General features: G+C 39.5%; 1 protein-coding gene across 1 annotated transcript in view; it reads right to left on the reverse strand.

Annotated features, from left to right (window-relative positions):
* The window catches only part of LOC132403622 (uncharacterized protein DDB_G0292642-like), an 85,478-nt gene that overhangs the window by 38,527 nt on the left and 29,233 nt on the right, over positions 1 to 17,718 (reverse strand). Inside the window, exons 2-3 of the mRNA XM_059987083.1 lie at positions 2,504 to 2,593; positions 40 to 137 (exon numbers count right to left, since the gene is read on the reverse strand). Of these exons, the coding sequence (XP_059843066.1) occupies positions 40 to 137; positions 2,504 to 2,593 (188 nt within the window). The remainder of the gene's footprint in view (positions 1 to 39; positions 138 to 2,503; positions 2,594 to 17,718) is intronic.

Genomic DNA, 17,718 nt, shown 5'->3' on the forward strand with positions numbered 1-17,718 from the left:
GCATGAGATATAACAGAAAGGATTGTTTGTGATATCCACCTCACTGATACGGATCCGACACCATTCCATGAGTGAAATGGGATCCACAGCGTGTCCACAGGACATTTCCACTCTGTAAACATTCGGGTCATCATCTCCTGCAATAGAACATTTTGATGGAATTACTACAGAATTTGTTTAAGGATCTAAGTATACACCAACCACAAATTCTTGAACAGTGCTTTCATTAAAATTATTTGCTTAGATAAAATAAAATGGTTCAATAGATTAGATTTGTTTAGTAAAGAGACAACCAGAAATGTGAGTAAAGAAAGGAACAGATTTTCCAATAATTACAAAACATATATTTTCATTTTAACTGAAGTGTGTCCTGGGGTGATTTGAAGGAGCTCTGGGTTGTTTTCTATTCTAGAACATAGAAAAGTACATAACAGGAAAAGGCTCACAGGTACATCATGTGTACACCAACCATGAAGCCTAGTTAAACTAATCCCATTTGCTTGCACAGGGTTTGTGTTCTGTCAAACTCTTCCAGTTCATGGGTCTGTTTAAATTCTTCTGAAATGGTGCTATATTCTGTTTCTATCACCTCTAATGCAGCGCGTTCAAAAAAAATCTACTAATTTCTGTGTTCTCCCTAAAGTACCCAAGGGTTTTAAACGAAGACAGTGTAATAGTATCTCCTTAAATTTAATGTTTATATTTGTGAAAATATTAGAAGCAAGAAATATTTGATTAAGGTTATTAAGATTTGAAAATCCTTTCAAATTATTAATAGTGCCTGGTATGTCAAATTATTTCTGCCATAATTAGGCAATGAAATCACAATATATTTCCCTATATATGCTGACTAGATTGCAACACCCCACTGCTCACCCAAACACAACTCTCCTGATAATAATCTAGGGACCCTCTTCCCTTTCAGGATCTTATTTGGCCTGTGTCCTCTTGCCAATCAGTGTGCCAAAACCCTGCAGGTCAAGTCTGCATCACTGGAAGAGGGGATTGTATTGATGGTTGGGACATGAGGTTGGAATGTCAGAGCTGTTATATGCTGTATCCCTACCTGAAAGTAATATTCGTAGAACACTGAAATCTTAGCAACATCGCTGAATTCCCATCAAATATAGCAGACTTTCCTGGCAAATCCTGTGTCATACGTCCGTGACACAGGCCTTTCCTGGGCTGAGGCATATAGTTAGGAAGTCACTCCCTACCCAAAGGGACAGACTTTTGAACTTTGTGACAAACCATAACTGACACTTCATATCTAATAGGCTTTCCATTTTACATTCAGAAAGAAACAACACCAGATGCAGTACAGTAGGATACCACAGACACAACAGGGATGAGTAACTCAACATAAATCAACAATGTTTGATTGCTAATCCACAGAACGGCAAGCTCAAGCAACAGACATATAACACACACAAATTAGAAATGATTGTAATAGTAAACAATAGTTAGCCTAATACTTGATCGAGGACATGACCTATTAATGGGTTTGCTAACCATTGGACTACCACGCGGTTATTGGGAGAATGTACAAACTCCTTCCAGGGGGAGCCCGAAATGAACTCGGATCTTCGACGCCCCAAGATGTAATAACTCGCTCTCACCGCTAAGGTACCGTAGCGGCTTCAAGTTCATGAACAACATGATCTGCGAAAAGATCAACTTTCACTAAGACAATGGTAATGAACTAATTCGGACTTAACAGGGGAAACAAAATTCAGAAGACTAAAAATGCATTGGAAGCAACTCAGGGAATGTACAGTATATTGAACTAATTCCCGGAGCTAGCAGATAGTCTTTTGAAGACAAGTTGAACAGTCGGTGGTTTGTATGTACTGAGTTTAGGGGAGCATGTGAGAGGGACTTTAAATATAAAAAATCCTGAAAGACCTTGACAGGATGTGGAGGGGATTCACTTGTGGGAGAATCGAGAACTGGTGTGGGCGTCGGGGGGGGGGGGGGGGATGTTATTTAAAAATAAGCGTTTCCCGCTTAAGACAGAAAAAAAAGCTACTTTTTTTTCTCAAAGTCTTTCGAATTCTCTTCACAGTAGTTTAGTGGCATCAAAATCTTTGAATATTTTAAGGCAAACTTAAATAGGTTCTTTAACAAACGAATGGTCGAAAGATTACCACCGGTCGATGGGAGTGGGGAATTGTGGTAACAATTTTTTTTCGTAGCAAACCAAAAATAGTTCAAGTATACGTATCACAAAACACTTTGGATGGTAAGAGCTCCCCCAAGCATACCGACCTCTCACTATCCGAGCCTACGTAACCAGGTCCGGGCTTAACTGGAGATCTCTTTCCATTCTGGAACTTGACCAGCCAAAGACCCACGTAGAATCGCGCGTACGCTGTCGGCTCCAAGCCACACTGTAATCTGTGACGGCAACAACTTGTGCACAAGCACTAGCGAGAGTTTGCCCATCCAAACTCGGCGTTGGGGGTCTGTCCTCATTTTACTCATGATGTGATGTATGTTTTACCTGTGATCTCGTCCGGTCGCTTAACAAATGTCAATCTGTCGTCAATGGAATCGCGGCTCATTCCTCCGCAGTTGTTCCTATCCGATGCACCTGCACAACAGTGAGGATTGTGTAGATCATGAACTACGATTGTAGGTTACGCCAAACAAGTGCAGTGAAATGTAAACCCTCTGACCACGCCCTCGAAAAGGAGGCGGTTAATTCCTTTAACTTCCTTGCTCGTGCAATTTTTCTCCGAATTATCCCTCTTCCCCGTGTCTAACATTTTATTTGGACTCACTTCTTGTCGTTTTGTTAAAAATACGGCCCCCAGGAAAGTTTGCCCTGTTTTATACTCACCTCTCCCAGAGATATCCCGACATTATGCCCCCTTCTGACATTGACTTGCTAACTTCGTTCCGCTAATCCGGTTTACAAAACACCGAACAGCCCAACCCTTCAGCCAGAGTTACGTAACATAAGTGAAACTAAATCCAGTTCATTTTAATAGACCTTCACGGGTACCGCAGCAGCAACACAGTTGCTGAAACCAAAATGGGAAAGATCTATCAAGTGTGCGTTATTGGTTTGAAAGGCGAAAGAATTATGGTTGATATATCGGAGTCGGAAGCTGAATTTAATGCGATGAAGATCGTTAACTTTAAAAAATTGCTGATAACTAAAATTCCATCTTTATTAGGTACTTCAATAACATATCATATCGGTTTATGAGAAGAAAATTGGTTAGAAAGTCTAACGAGGAAGTTGACAGTGGGCATCTAGACATTCCATGTAGCTTCGGCGATCGAGACAGAATTGTTTCCTTTAATTTCGAATTCAGATTTCTCGAGTCAATTCTGTACATGAGTATGTTTAATTTTTAAAAACTATTAATCAGGGTTGCTTAACGGTTCGCTTTTGTCTCAATTTCTCTCTTTTTAATGTGTCGTGAATGTGGTTGATCTGCGCCTCATTATTAGCGACAAGCAACTGGAAAATGAGGAATCATTCTCCCATTACCAGATCAGGGACAGATCCACAGTACTCGTCATAACGGAACTAGTTGGAGGAGCAACAGAATAGAAGATTGAAAATGCACTCTGAAGAAGAATTGAACTGTAGTGGTCTGTGTTTATATCGCATGTGAAATCATTCAAATACATGAGACGCTATCGTGGCTTTAATGTGTGTATATAAGCTAATGCCTCCGAAAGTAGATTTGGTTTATATTCTGATGAGGGATCTGGGCCTGAAACGTTGATTATTTGCTCCTTCCCATAGATGCTGCCGGACCTGCTGAGTTCCTCCATTATTTTGAGTGTGTTGCTTGGTATACCTTCTGTGTTTATGTTGACTTTAGTAATGAGAAATTGGATTCAACCGAAAACTTTGTGTAGAAGAGACAGAAGAGAGTGCAAGGGGTGGAATCTGGACCCATACCGTGTTGGGGTGTAAGGTGGGTTGGAGAATGCAGCAAATCAGGCAGCATCTAGGGAAGAGATCTATAGAAGGAAATGAACGGTTGAAGAAATCAGAAAAGATTGTTTGTTTCTGTTTTCTTTATCATATAAATCCTTGCTTAGATATTACAAAATGTAGTTTTTATGTCATAATTAGAATATTTTCTGTGTTTCTTTACAATAGTTACACATTTTCAGAGATTTGGTGACATTACTTGTTTGGTGGGTGGTGGGTGCTGATGTTTCCAGCTGAAATAAGTGGGGGAGGGGTGAGGGTTGATGTTGTGATGCTGTTTGTGCATGGGAGGGGGAGAGAGAGTTTCGGGGTTCTAACATTTTGCTGTCATTCATTCTTTGGGGTTCTCTTCTGTTTTCAAGGATGTCTGCGCAGAGCAAGAATTTCAGGTTGTACACCATATATATTCCCTGCTACTAAATTAAACCATTGAACCATTTTCCTATTCAAGTTTATGACATCAATCTTCAATTTTTTGATGCAAAAGTTTTCCTTTCCTTCAATGGTACTGAGCATTGTGTTCCAACATGTCTGGCAACTGGCAATTTGAGAAGATTGGGCTAATAGGATTAATTTTGATCCTAACTTCCTGGACTGAAATGATTGAAGTCTCAGATTCCACTCCAGCTCTCATTTTGTTTCAGATTTGAGCATCAGTTCCCCAGCATAGTGCTGGAGAACCCCAGCAAGGCCGGTTCTGTGGATGCTTCCATGGTGGATTAGCCTACAGGCCATTTATAAAATAACAAGAAGTAATATGGAGCAAAAGTGGGCAAAAGGGACAAATATCTTGCAAACAATCCTCGTTGGGCAACAGTGGTCAAAGAAATTGGGCAATGCAAACAAGTTGATCCTGTTTACTGGATATTTTGTGCACTGGGTTACATATTCTATAATAAAGATGAACTCTTGATCTTTCAGTCTATATTGTCATTGTTGCCCATTGTTGATGGTTGGCTGGAAGATGGTGATGAGGAGATGTACAGGAGAGAGATAGTTCAGGTGGTCGAGTGGTGCCACAGCAATAATCTTGCACAATATCGGATCAAATAAGTGATTATGAACTTCAGGGAAGGGAATCTGGAAATCGCATTCTGATCCTCACTGGTGGGTCAGCGGTGGAAAATGTGAGCAGCTTCAAATTCCTGGGCATCAGCTTCTCAGAGCTGGGCCCAACACATTGATACAATCATGAAGAAAGCACGTTGGCAGCTGTGCTTCATTAAGACTTTGAGGAGATTTGTTATGTCACCAAGGCTCCAGCAAATTTCATGAGATGTACCAAAGAGAGCATTCTGACTGACTGCAGTCAGTGGTGGGAGCAGCACACAGCAAAGAGGTTCCTCGTGGATCAACGGCGATCATTTAAGAGGAAAGTTTGCGGACATTTAGTATCGTTCCGCAGCATAATCAGCAGTGGGAGCAGCACACATCTGGAGGCTGCAAATCTGGTGCAGCGGGTCAGAGCTTCAGGCTTTTAAATCATTGGGATCTCCTTTGGGGGAGACATGACCTGTCCAAAAGGGATGAGTTGAATTTGAATCCAAGGGGACCAATATTCTCATGAACAGGTTTGTTAGAGCTGTTGGGGAGGGTTTAAACTAATTTGGCAGGGGGATGGGAAATGAAATGAAAAGAATGAAAAATATGACAGACAGTAAAAAGGCAAAGTTAGGATGCAGTCAGACTGTCAGGAAGGTCAGGCGGATGATGGGACAAAATTGCAGCCAGCAGGGTATCAGTGCTTTAGGAACGCAGAATCAAAAAAGCTAGCAAACGCAGTACTCAAAGTGTTATATCTCAATGCACAGAGTATAAGAAATAAGGTGGATGATCTCATTGCATTATTACAGATTTTCAGTGATGTTGTGGCCATCACTGAATCGTGGCTGAAGGAAGGTTGTAGTTGGGAGCTGAATGTCCATAGCTACTAATTGTGTTGAAGGGTTAGGAAGGTAGGCAGAGAGGGTGGTGTGGCTCTGCTTATAAAGAATGGCATGAAATCATTAGAAAGATGCGACATAAGATCGGATGATCTTGAAACTGCAAGGGTAAAATGACCCTGATTGTAGTTATATAAAGGCCACCAAATAGTAGCTGTGATCTGGACAACAGATTACAATGGGAAATGGAAAAGATGTATCAAAAGGGCAATGTTTTGATGGGAGTCTACAACTTGCAGATAGATTGAGAAAATTCAGTTGGCAATGGATCTCAAGAGAGTGAATCTGTTGAATATCCACAAACTGTTTTTTTAGAGCAGTTTGTTGACCCTACTTGGGGATCAACCATACTGGACTGGGTGTTATGCAATGAACCGGAGGTGATTAGGGAGCTTGAGGTAAAGGAATCTGTAGGAGGCAGTGATCACAATATGATTGGGTGCAAATTGAAATTTGATAGGGAGAAAGTGAAGTCTGACATGGTCGTATTTCAGTGGAGTAAAGGAAATTTCAGAGGTGTGAGAGATATAAATTTGCCAAAGTAAATTGGAGGGAAATGCTGGTAGGGATGACAATAGAGGAGCAATGACATGAGTTTCTAGGGATGCATTCCAACTCAAAGAAATACTCAAATGGGAAAATACTACAACTGTGGCTCTGAGGGAAGTCGACGGTAATATAAAAGCAAAAGACAGGGCAGACAATAAAGCATGAATTAGCAGGAAGATAGAGGATTAGGAAGCTTTTAAAAACATATGGGAAGTAACCAAAAGAATCATTAGGAGGGAAAAGATGAAATATGAAAGCAAGTGAGCCAACACTATCAACGTGGATAGAAAAGGGTATATAAAAAATAAGTCAGTGTATACAAGACCACTAGAAAATGAGGATGGAGAAATAATAACAGGGCATAAGGAAACAGCAGATGAAATAAATTTGTATTTTGTATCAGTCTTCACTGTGGAAGACACTAGAAGTACACCAGGTGTTGAAGGATGTGAGGAAAGGGAAGTGAGTGCAGTTAATATTACAAGGGAGAAGGTACTCAAAAAGTTGAAAGACCTCAAGGTACATAAGTCACCTGGACCATATGAACCACAGCCTAGAGTTCTGAAAGAGGTGGTGGAAGAATTGTGGAGGCATTAGTAATGATCTTTCAAGAATTATTGGACTCTGGCATGGTTTCCAAGGACTAGAGAATTACAAATGTCACTCCACACTTTAAGAAAGGAGGGAGGCAGCAGAAAGGAAATTATAGATCAGTTAGCCTGACCTCGTGGTTGGGAAGTTGTTGCAGTCAATTGTTAATGATGAGGTTATAGAGTACTTTGTGACACTGGACAAGATGGGACAAAAGTCAACATGCTTTCCTGAAGGGAAAATTTTGCCTGACAAAACTGTTGGAATTCTTTGAGGAGATTATAAGAAGGAAAGATAAAGGGGAAGTACTGGTGTTGTATATTAGGATTTTCAGAAGGCCTTTGACAAAGTGCTACACATGAGGCTGCTAACCAAGTAAAGAGTCTATGGTATTGCAGGAAAGTTACTAACATATTTAGAGCATTGGCTGATTGGTAGGGGACAGTAACTGGGAATAAATGGATCCTTTCCTGACTGGCTGCCAGTGACTAGTGGTGTTCCACAGGGGTTGGTGTTGGGATGGTTCCTTATGCTGTATATCAGTGATTCAGATGACAGAATAGATGGGTTTGTTGCTAAGTTTGCAGATGATACAAAGACTGGAGAATGTGCAGTTAGAGTTGAGGAAAGAGGAAGGCTGCAGAAGACTTTTACAGTTTAGGAGAATGGGTAAGAGAGTGGCAATTGAAATACAATGTTGGAAAATGCATGATCATGCACTTCAATAGTAGAAATGAATATGCATGCTATTTTCTAAATGGGGCAAAAATCCAAAACTCTGAGATACAAACAGACTTTGTAGTTCTTGTGCAGAACATGCAAAAGGTTAGCTTGCAGGATGAGTCGGTGGTGAGGAAGGGAAAAGCACTGTTAACATTTATTTGAAGACATTGAGAATAAAAGAGCAGGGATGTGATGCTGAGGATTTATAAGGCACCGGTGAGGGCTCAACTTGAATATTGTTTATAGTTTTCCTTATCTAAGAAAAGATGCGCTGGCATTGGAGAAGGTTCACAGGAGGTTCACAAGGATGATTCTGGCAATGAAGGCTTATCAAATAAGTATTGCTTGATAGCTCTGGGTCTGTATTTTCTGGAATTTAGAAGGATGATGGCAGATCTCTATTAAACCTTTTGAATATTAAAAGGCATAGACAGAATATATATGGAAAGGATGTTTCCCCGGTGGGAGAGTTTAGGACAAGATAACACAGCCTCATAACAGAATGACATCCATGTGGAGAGATTTCTGAGTGCAGCTGTGATACTTACTCTGACTAGTCATTCAACTCCCCCTCCTCTTTTAGATCCCTCTCTATCTTTCCTAAAACATTGAAACCCCAGGATATTAAGCACCCATTCCTGTCCCTCTCTCAACTCAGTGTTTGTAATGGCCACAACACCTCAGTTCCATGTACTGATCCATGCTAAAAGTGCATTCCCTTTACCCATAATACACCTAGCATTAAAATACACACATTTCACACTATCCATCCCATCTTATCTATTACTATGCTCCTGTCCATTTTGACTTACCATGACATCTCCCTCCCTCCACTTTCTGACCTGCTGGTCTTCATCCCGTCCCCTGGCCTAAGCGGTATCAACCCTCTCAAGTCACATAAGGACATTGGTATCCCTCCAGTTTACTTGCAAACTGTCCCTCTTGAACAGGTTATCACTGCCCCAGAAAAATTTCCAATTACAGTCAAAGTTTCGGGCCGAGACCCTTCATGAAGCAACTGCTGAACTGTTAAATGTACTCTTTTCCATAGATGCTGCCTGGCCTGCTGAGTTCCTCCAGCATTTTATGTGTGTTTCCTGAATATCCGTTGTGTTTACAGTTGGATACCTGCCAGGCTGTATTTGCATAATTGGTTTCAAAAGTCTATCGGGAATAAAAGTATGAAGTGTAAATCACCCTTAATCATACATATGATACCATAAAGACAGATCTTTTGACTTTGAGCTACTGATAAGAGGAATTCTCTGGTTAAAATTATGCATGATACATTGCAGAACAGCACTCTCTCTCTTTCTCTCTCTGTTGTACGTAGTGACTTAATAACTTAATTTTATTGATAATATTTTGCAGACACAAGAAAATGATGGGCAGCAAACAGGAAAAGACATTGACAGCAGTGGCTTATCATGAATTTGGGGGTAGGGAGGAGGTGAGGGTGAGAAGTCAGTTCAAAGTCGAATGGCACGCCACAACTCAAGGATCAGCATTCAGTGGTGGACGAAGAAATTAAAAGAACGTGATCAGTAGTTATACCACACTCATGCTGTAGGTGTAGGGTGTCATTTTGAAAGTTCTCAAATGATCTTCCATGCTCTTGAAGAGTTTCTGTATTCATGTAACACTGAACTTGGAACTGCTCATTTCACTGTTTTACCCTGGTAGTCATTAATCCAATTCTCAGCTTTGACTTCCTCTGAATAATTTTCAATAATGTACAATCTTTGTATTTCCAAACTCACGCTTAAAATCATTTTTTTCTGGTCTGCTTCAGTTGCTGCTGGAGCATCTCCTGTACTCTCACACACCAGTTGGTAAGGTAATTGGTCATTGTAAATTGTCACCTGATTGGGTTGGGTTTGAATTCAGGATAACTGAGCTGCACAGTTCGAGTGGTCGGCCCATCTATGTATATCATCTTCTTTTACCCAAGTCTGCTTTGTCCTTTCACAAACAAGAGAAAATCTGCAGATGCTGGAAATCCAAGCAATAAACACAAAATGTTGGATCAACTCAGCAGGCCAGGCGACATCAAAGGAAAAGAGGACTGCTGACATTTCAGGCCAAGACCCTTCAGCAGGACTCTTTTTCTGACCTGCTGAGGTCTTCCAGCATTTTGTGTCTGTTGCTTTGTCATCTCTCTGTTTATCATAAAGCTGTTTGCTCTACCTTCTTATATTGTGAGGATTGTTTTTCGGAACAACCTGAAGCAGAATTTAAGTTATTTGGATAATAAACAACTTTTCCATTTTCTTCTTGGTTTTATTACAGGTAAAAAAAAATTGTTGGATTGAAAAATCAGGGAGCCACAGGCTTTAGGGAGAATCAATGGAGGAGGGTGGTAGGGGGTGGGGTTGGTCAGTGTCTGTGTCTGTGTGTGCAAGTAAGAACATCCTACACAACTATGAAAGCTGACCAATGCCTTGACTTTCTGAGGAGGCAGAAGAGAGCTGGACTATACACATCTACATTCATGTCATTCTACAAATCCACAGAAGATTGATTCCTAACATGTTGCAACACTGCATGGTAAACAAGCTGCAATGTGGCAGATAGGAAGGCTCTACAATGGGTAGAGAAAGCTGCCCAAAGTATCCCCTACATCAGCCTCCCCACCATCAAGCATATATACAGAGGAAGGTGTGGAAAAGGGATCCCATTCACCCTCCTCATGGATTGCTTGCCCTATTCCCAACAAGGATGAGGTGACTTATCATCCATCCCAGAACCATCAGACTCAAAACCACTTACTTTCCCCAAGCAGTAAAGCTGATCAACAGCTCCACCCACTAACCATTGCTTCCACACCTCCCACCACCCTACTTTAATATTTCCTGTCAGGAAACCTTATGTACAGGTAGTCTGGTGTCTAGCGTCACTTCATGACACACAAACAATCAATATAAGCTGTCTTGGGTATTTATATTTATTGTGATTTTTTTATGATTATATTCTTTATGTTATTCTGTTTATTTTGTACTGTATCGGATCCACAGTAACAATTATTTCTTCTGCTTTACACTTGTTCACTGGTGTTTTGAAATGCTTTAACGATGGTGTTAGGGTGCACTGTTTCGTGCAGGTTGATCCCATCATCTAAAGCCTGCTTGACGTTAGCCTGAGTTGGAATGTAAACTGCTACCAAAATGACCCCAGAGAACTCCCGTGGCAGGTGAAAAGGGTGGCAACTTCCTGCTGGTCGCTGATGGAGTAGCAGCTTTCTGAGGTTGCTCCTGTTTTACTTACTTTACTGTTTCCAACCTGTTTTGAAACCTTATTCTTAAACTTGATATTGCTTCACTATGACTACAAGCAGTGCCAAAGGTACTAGAAAAGAAGAGGATCCTCCTGCATCTTCGGAATCTATTATGGATTTGCTTCGAAGACAGAGAAGAGAATCCACTGAGGAGTTCCAGCAACAATTTCAGCAGCTCAGATCTGAAATTAAACAGATGGATTCAAAAGTTGGATTCTCTGCAAAAAACCTTTGTTGAACATGATAAACAAATTAAAGATAATGAAGCAACTCTGGCAATTTTGGATGCGAAAATTGATGACTTACAGAAGCTTTGTAAAAAGCAATCAAAGGCCAATGAAAAATTAACGCAGAAGATTATCGAGAACAGAAACAGAAGAAACAATCTATGAATTCCGCGCCTTGAAGAGTTAACTGGAGGTGATCAGCCTATGAAATTCTTTGCAAGTTTTTAGCCGCAATGATTTCCTGAAATTTTATCGTCTTTGCCTATGGTTAATCCAGCGCATGGTTATTTTGTTCCTCAGCCCACTCCAGGAGAAAGACCCAGATTGGTCATAGTCTGTTTACGTTAATTTCAAACTAAGGAGCTTTTAATTCGTGAACCCTGTCGAAGTGGAATGATTGATTATAAAGGCCAAAAGATTAGAATTGTCGAGCATTTTTTACCTGAGGTCCTGAATGAGCATGCTAAGTTTAAAAAGGTTATGTCAGAACTTTTTAACAAAGGTTTCAAGCCTTCTCTTCATTATCCCGCATGGCTCAGAATTATATTGAAGGATAGGTCGAAGAAGTGGTATCGCTCGGTTCAAGATGCTCAAGAATTCTTGCAATCAGAATATTAATCGCTCAGTATTGTTTGGCATGAATATCTACCTCTCATACTCTTGGTAACCCTTTGTAGCTAACTCTTTTTTTTTTACCTTTTAGTGTTTTACTAAGAGAATAATGTTTTAATGAGCTAATACCTTGAGTGTTCATGTATTTAGATTTTTGATTTTTTTTGATATTTTATGTTATACATATTTTGAAGTTTTTTTCTCTATTAATAAGGCTTAGTATGGGTATTTATTATTTTATCATTTTGGAATTACAATAATTAATTTCCATGTGTTTATGGTATGAGGTTTAAGTTCTTTTCTCTCTGCTGTTTTGTCTGGGCTGGAATGCAGCTAACCTTAATATAGATTGGAGCTAAATCAGCAGGATTTTTTGGGGGGATAACATTATTAGTCGTAGCTGCCGGCTATATATTGGTCGGCTTTCTGGTTTGGGAGGGAGGGATGTGCTTTTTCTCTGGAAGCTGTATTGGATTCTCAGCCATATCTGTTGCTTGGTTACCTTATCTCAAGTTTCGATGTCTGGTGTTAATATACATTCCAACATGATCATTATCTTAACCTTTCTTTTAAATAGTATTAAAACCAACTTAAGGTCCCAGGTCCCAATTATTTTTTTACAAGAAACTCATGTACATAAATGTGAGAATCCATGCCATTTTAGCAGATGGAAAAGACTACATTTACATTCCTCTTTTCGAGCTAAATCTGGGGGGGGGGGTTCAATCTTTATAGATAATACTGTTCCTTTTATTCAACATAAATTAGTGTCTGATATTAATGGGTGTTGTGTTATAGTGTCAGGAAAATCAGATAATAAATTAATGGTATTTGCTAGGCTTCATGCCCTGAATATAGATGCCCCAGGGTTCTTTGAGCATTTTTTTTTCACGATAGCCAGATTTGAGTCTTCATTCATTAGTTTTGGGAGAAGGCTTCAATTGCTGATTAGATCCAATTTTTGATCAGTCATCTTCCAAACCAGCTACCCTTAACAAATCCTCTTTATTTATTCAATCTTTCCTAATGAAATGTGGTACGGTTGATAATTGGCATTTTTTACATCCAGAACAGAGGGAGTGCTCGTCTTTTTTCCCATGTTCACCATACGTATTCCAGGATTGTTTTTATATTGATAGTCAAATGATTCCATTAGTTCGATCCTGTGAATATAAAGAGATTGCTGTTTCAGATCATGCTCCTGCGCATTTTTCTTTAAACCTTCCTGGTCTCCCTTAAACAAATAGATTTTGACATTTTAATCTAATCTTGCAATCTGCTAAGGATTTTTTGACGTTTTTGGAGAAACAAATTATTCTTTTTTTTGAACAGAATATGCTGGAAGAGACTTCTAGTCTTATTACATGGAATGCTTTTAAGGCCTATCTCAGAGGACAAATTATTTCTTATACTGCAAATGTTAAGAAAAAAGATAATAAAGAGAGAATTGATTTAGCTAATCAGTTAAACCCTGTGCAGGATCAACCAACGGAAGGCTGCTGGACCAGACAACGTCCCTGGTAGAGTGCTCAGAGGATGTACAGATGTGCTCACTGACACCTTCAACACCTTCCTAAGCAGTGCCACCGTTCCAGCATGCTTCAAGGCTGCCATCGTCCCCGTGCCAAAGATATCTTCAGTGTCCTGCCTAAATGACTACTGTCCCATTGCACATACATCCATCATCATGAAGTGTTTCGAGAGGCTCATCATGAGACATAATAAGACCCTGCTGCCCCCCTCACTGGTCCCCCCCTGCAGTTTGTGTGCCACCCAACCGCTCAACAGATGACACCATTGCCACCACCCTTCACCTGGCCCTAATCCACCTGGACAAAAAATACACATACATTCGGATGTTGTTCATAGACTTCAGTTCAGCATTCAACACAATCACCCCTCAGAAACTAATTGGAAAGCTGAGCCTACTGGGCCTGAACACCTCCCTCTGCAACTGGATCCTGGACTTCCTGACTGGGAGACCTCAGCCAGTCCAGATCGGGAGCAGTATCTCCAACACCATCACTGCTGGTACATGTGGGGGCTCCCGCGGGCTGCATGCTCAGTCCACTGCTGTTCACTCTGCTGACCCACGACTGTGCTGCAACACACAGCTTACACATAACATCAAGTTCGCCAATGACACGACCGTGGTGGATCTCATCTTCAAGAATGATAAGTCAGCTTACAGAGAGGAGGTGCAGTGGCTAACAGACTGGTGCAGAGCCAACAATCTGTTTCTTAATGTGAACAAAACAAAAGAGATGGTTGTTGACTCAGGAGGGCATGGAACGACTATTCCCCACTGAAAATCGATGGCTTCTCAGTAGAAATTGTAAAGAGCACCAAATTTCTTGGTGTTCACCTGATGAAGAATCTCACCTGGTCCCTCAACACCAGCTCTATAGCAAAGAAAGCCCAGCAGCATCTCCACTGTCTGAGAAGGCTGAAGGAAGTCCATCTCCCACTTTCCATCCTCATCACAGTCTACAAGGTTTGTATTGAGAGCATCTGGAGCAGCTGCATCACTGCCTGGTTCGGAAATTGCACCATCTTGGATCGCAAGACCCTGCAGTGGATAGTGAGGTCAGCTGAGATCATTGGGGTCTCTCTTCCCGCCATCACAGACATTTACACTGCATGTTGCATCCACAAAGGAAACAGCATTATGATGGACCCCATGCACCCCTAATACAGTCTCTTCTCCCTCCTGCTGTCTGGGAAAAGGCACCGAAGCATTTGGGCTCTCACGACCAGACTATGTAACAGTTTCTTCCCCCAAGCTATCAGATTCCTCAATACTCAAAGGTTGGACTGACACCCTGCCCTATTGTTCTGTTTATTATTTATTAATGCCTGCACTGTTTTAGTGCCTTTACACAGTTCTGTGTAGGTCTGTAGTCTAGTGTAGCTTTCCTGTGTTGTTTTTTTTTACATTGTTCAATCTAGATTTTTTGTACTGTGTCATGTAACACCATGGTCCGGAAAAACGTTCTCTCATTTTTACTATGTACTGTACCAGCAGTTATGGTTGAAACGACAAAAAAAATGACTTGACTTGACTTGATTTGACTTGAAGCAATTAGACCAAAAATATGTGTTGGCTCCAGATTCTGTTTTATATAAAAGACATGTTGAAATTAAAACTAAATATGATCTTCTTTTAACATATCCAATTGGAAGTCAACTCATAAAAGATAAAAGTCAATTCTGTATTCATGGAGACAAAACAGGTAAATTGTTGGCTAACCAATTAAAAACATTTATAGCTAAATTACAAAGTAAAGAAACTTGTAAACCTAATGATGATAGGACAACTGATCACTTAGAAATAAATGATACCTTTAGAGAATTTTATTCTAAACTTTATAGTTCTGACTCTGCTGAAGATAATAATGTAATGAATAACTTTTTAGACCAATTAAACATCCCTGCACTTTCTGTTGATAATCGAAAGCAGGTGGATCATTGTATTTCTTATGAGGAAATTGCCAAGGCTGTACGTTCATTGCAATCCAGGAAGACTCTGGGTCCTGATGGATTTTCTGGAGAATTTTACAAAGCTTTTTTCCTCATTGCTTATACCTCATTTATGTTCTGTCTTTTCAGATTCCTTTAAGTTGGGTAGGCCGCAACAATCTTTTTATAAAGCTTCCATTTCACTTATTCTTAAAAAAAAGAACCCAACTGAATACCCTTCATATAGACCAATCTCTTTACTTATTTTGTAATTTATTTTTATTGAAGTTTATCGTCAAACATTTCCATAAGATGTATTTCAGACATTGTACATATATGTTGTATAATCATATATATCACAAATCACCACAAAGTATTTATCTGAGGTACACACTTATAGAAAAGAGTGGAGAGAAAAAAAACAAGCAAAAGGAAAGAGCTATGTACAAGTAGGGAGTGATTTTTTTTTTAACAACAGATTCATTGATTTGTGAGAATAAAATCAGGCCTATGAGGCATTACACAGTTAAACCATTTTTCCTAGTATGAATCAAATTGTTCCAGCTTATGATTAACAGATGCTATTATCTTCTCCATTTTGTAAATGTCCATTGTAATTTCCATCCATGTATTTAAAGTTGGGCTCTCCTGTGATATCCATTTCCTAGTAAGTCTTTTTACCAGCCACCAACAGTATATTCATTAAATATTTATCACTTTTCAACCATTCTTGAGGTGTATATCCAACATATATGGTCTTACTCTCTAAGGGTATTTCACATTTAAAGATGTCTTGTAGGGCTTTGTGTATCCCCCTCCAATAGTTTTTGATAAAAAGGCAGTCCCAAAAAATATGATAATGATTTGCAATTTGATTTCCACAATTTCTCCAGCAAACAGGGAGGTTACTATCATTATGGGACTTCTGAGAGGGTGTAATAAAATATCTTATCAAATTTTTCCATCCAAACTCCCTCCATTTCTGTGAACTGGTACACTTCCATTGATACCTCCATATTGTTGTTCATTCTTTCTCAGATATAATTATCCCTCCTTCCTTCCCCCATTTTGTTTTAATGTATGAAGTTGACTGTGTTTTAAAATTTGACAACCCCTTATACAGGCTTAAAATGATTCTACTAGCATTATCTGAATTATATGCTTATCTAAATAACTCTATCAAGCACGCACTTGCCTTGGTTACATTTTTAAGCATTTTATTAACATATTGTCACATCTGTAAATATCGATCAAAATCTTATTTTTCTAATAAGTGTTTCTCTTTAAGCATTTCAAAACTGAACAGTGTTTTTCATTCTTTCATTATGTTGCAAAGAACTGTTATTCCTTTAGCTGCCCAATCCTTAAATCCAGCATCTAATTTATTTGGTGTAAAATCCGAGTCATATGCACACCATTTAAGAATTGCAATATCTCCCTCTAGATTATATTCTTTTATAGTAGTTTTCCATATTTTAAGAGTCAATTTCACCCATGGGTTATCAATAGTATTTATCTATCTTTGCAGGTTGTTATCAGCCAAAATTGCTTGTATGGGGATGGGAAGTACCTGCTCCTCAATGTTTTTCCATTGAGTGTCATATGATGGGATGCACCAACATATCACAGCTCTCAACTGTGCTGCAAAATAATAATCTCTAAGAGAATGTAGGCCCCATCCCCCCTTTTCCTTTGCTAATTGCAAAGTTTTGAGATGAACTCTAGGCCCTTTGCCCTGCTAAATATACCTTGAGAGCATCTTGTTCCATCATTGACTTGATTTTGATTAATCTCTATTGATAGGGTCTGAAAGAGATATAACAGTCTGGGCAGTATATTCATTTTAATAGACTCAATCCTTGAACTGAGTGAAAAAAGGAACCAGGTTCCATCTTGCCACATCTTCCTTAATTTGTCTATATAAAGGCTGATAATTACATTTTGATAATTTTGCCAATTCTTTTGGCATAATGATGCCCAAATATTTGAAAGAGTCTGTGTGCCATGCCTAAGGGTATCAACTTTTAATTTCTCTTGGTGGACTATCGTAATATAAAAGTAATTGGGTTTTATCCATGTTGATGTGATATCCTGCTAATTGACCATATTGTTCAAAGGATTACATCAATTTAGATAAAGGGTATGTTGGTTGCTCGAGATAGATCAAAATGTCATCCACATAACAAGCCAATTTACACTCTATCCCTTTAATAGTAATTCTCCTGATATTTTTATTTTGTCTGATGTATTAAGCTAATGGTTCCAGATATAATGTGAAGAGGAGTGGTGACGTTGCACAACCCTGTCTTGTGCCCCTTTCTAGGGTAAGACTATTTGATAAATATTCCTTGATTTTAATCCCAGCAGTAGGATTGTCTTATA

Source organism: Hypanus sabinus, chromosome 2 (assembly GCF_030144855.1).
Source record: "Hypanus sabinus isolate sHypSab1 chromosome 2, sHypSab1.hap1, whole genome shotgun sequence".
NCBI classification, from domain to species: Eukaryota; Metazoa; Chordata; class Chondrichthyes; order Myliobatiformes; family Dasyatidae; genus Hypanus; species Hypanus sabinus.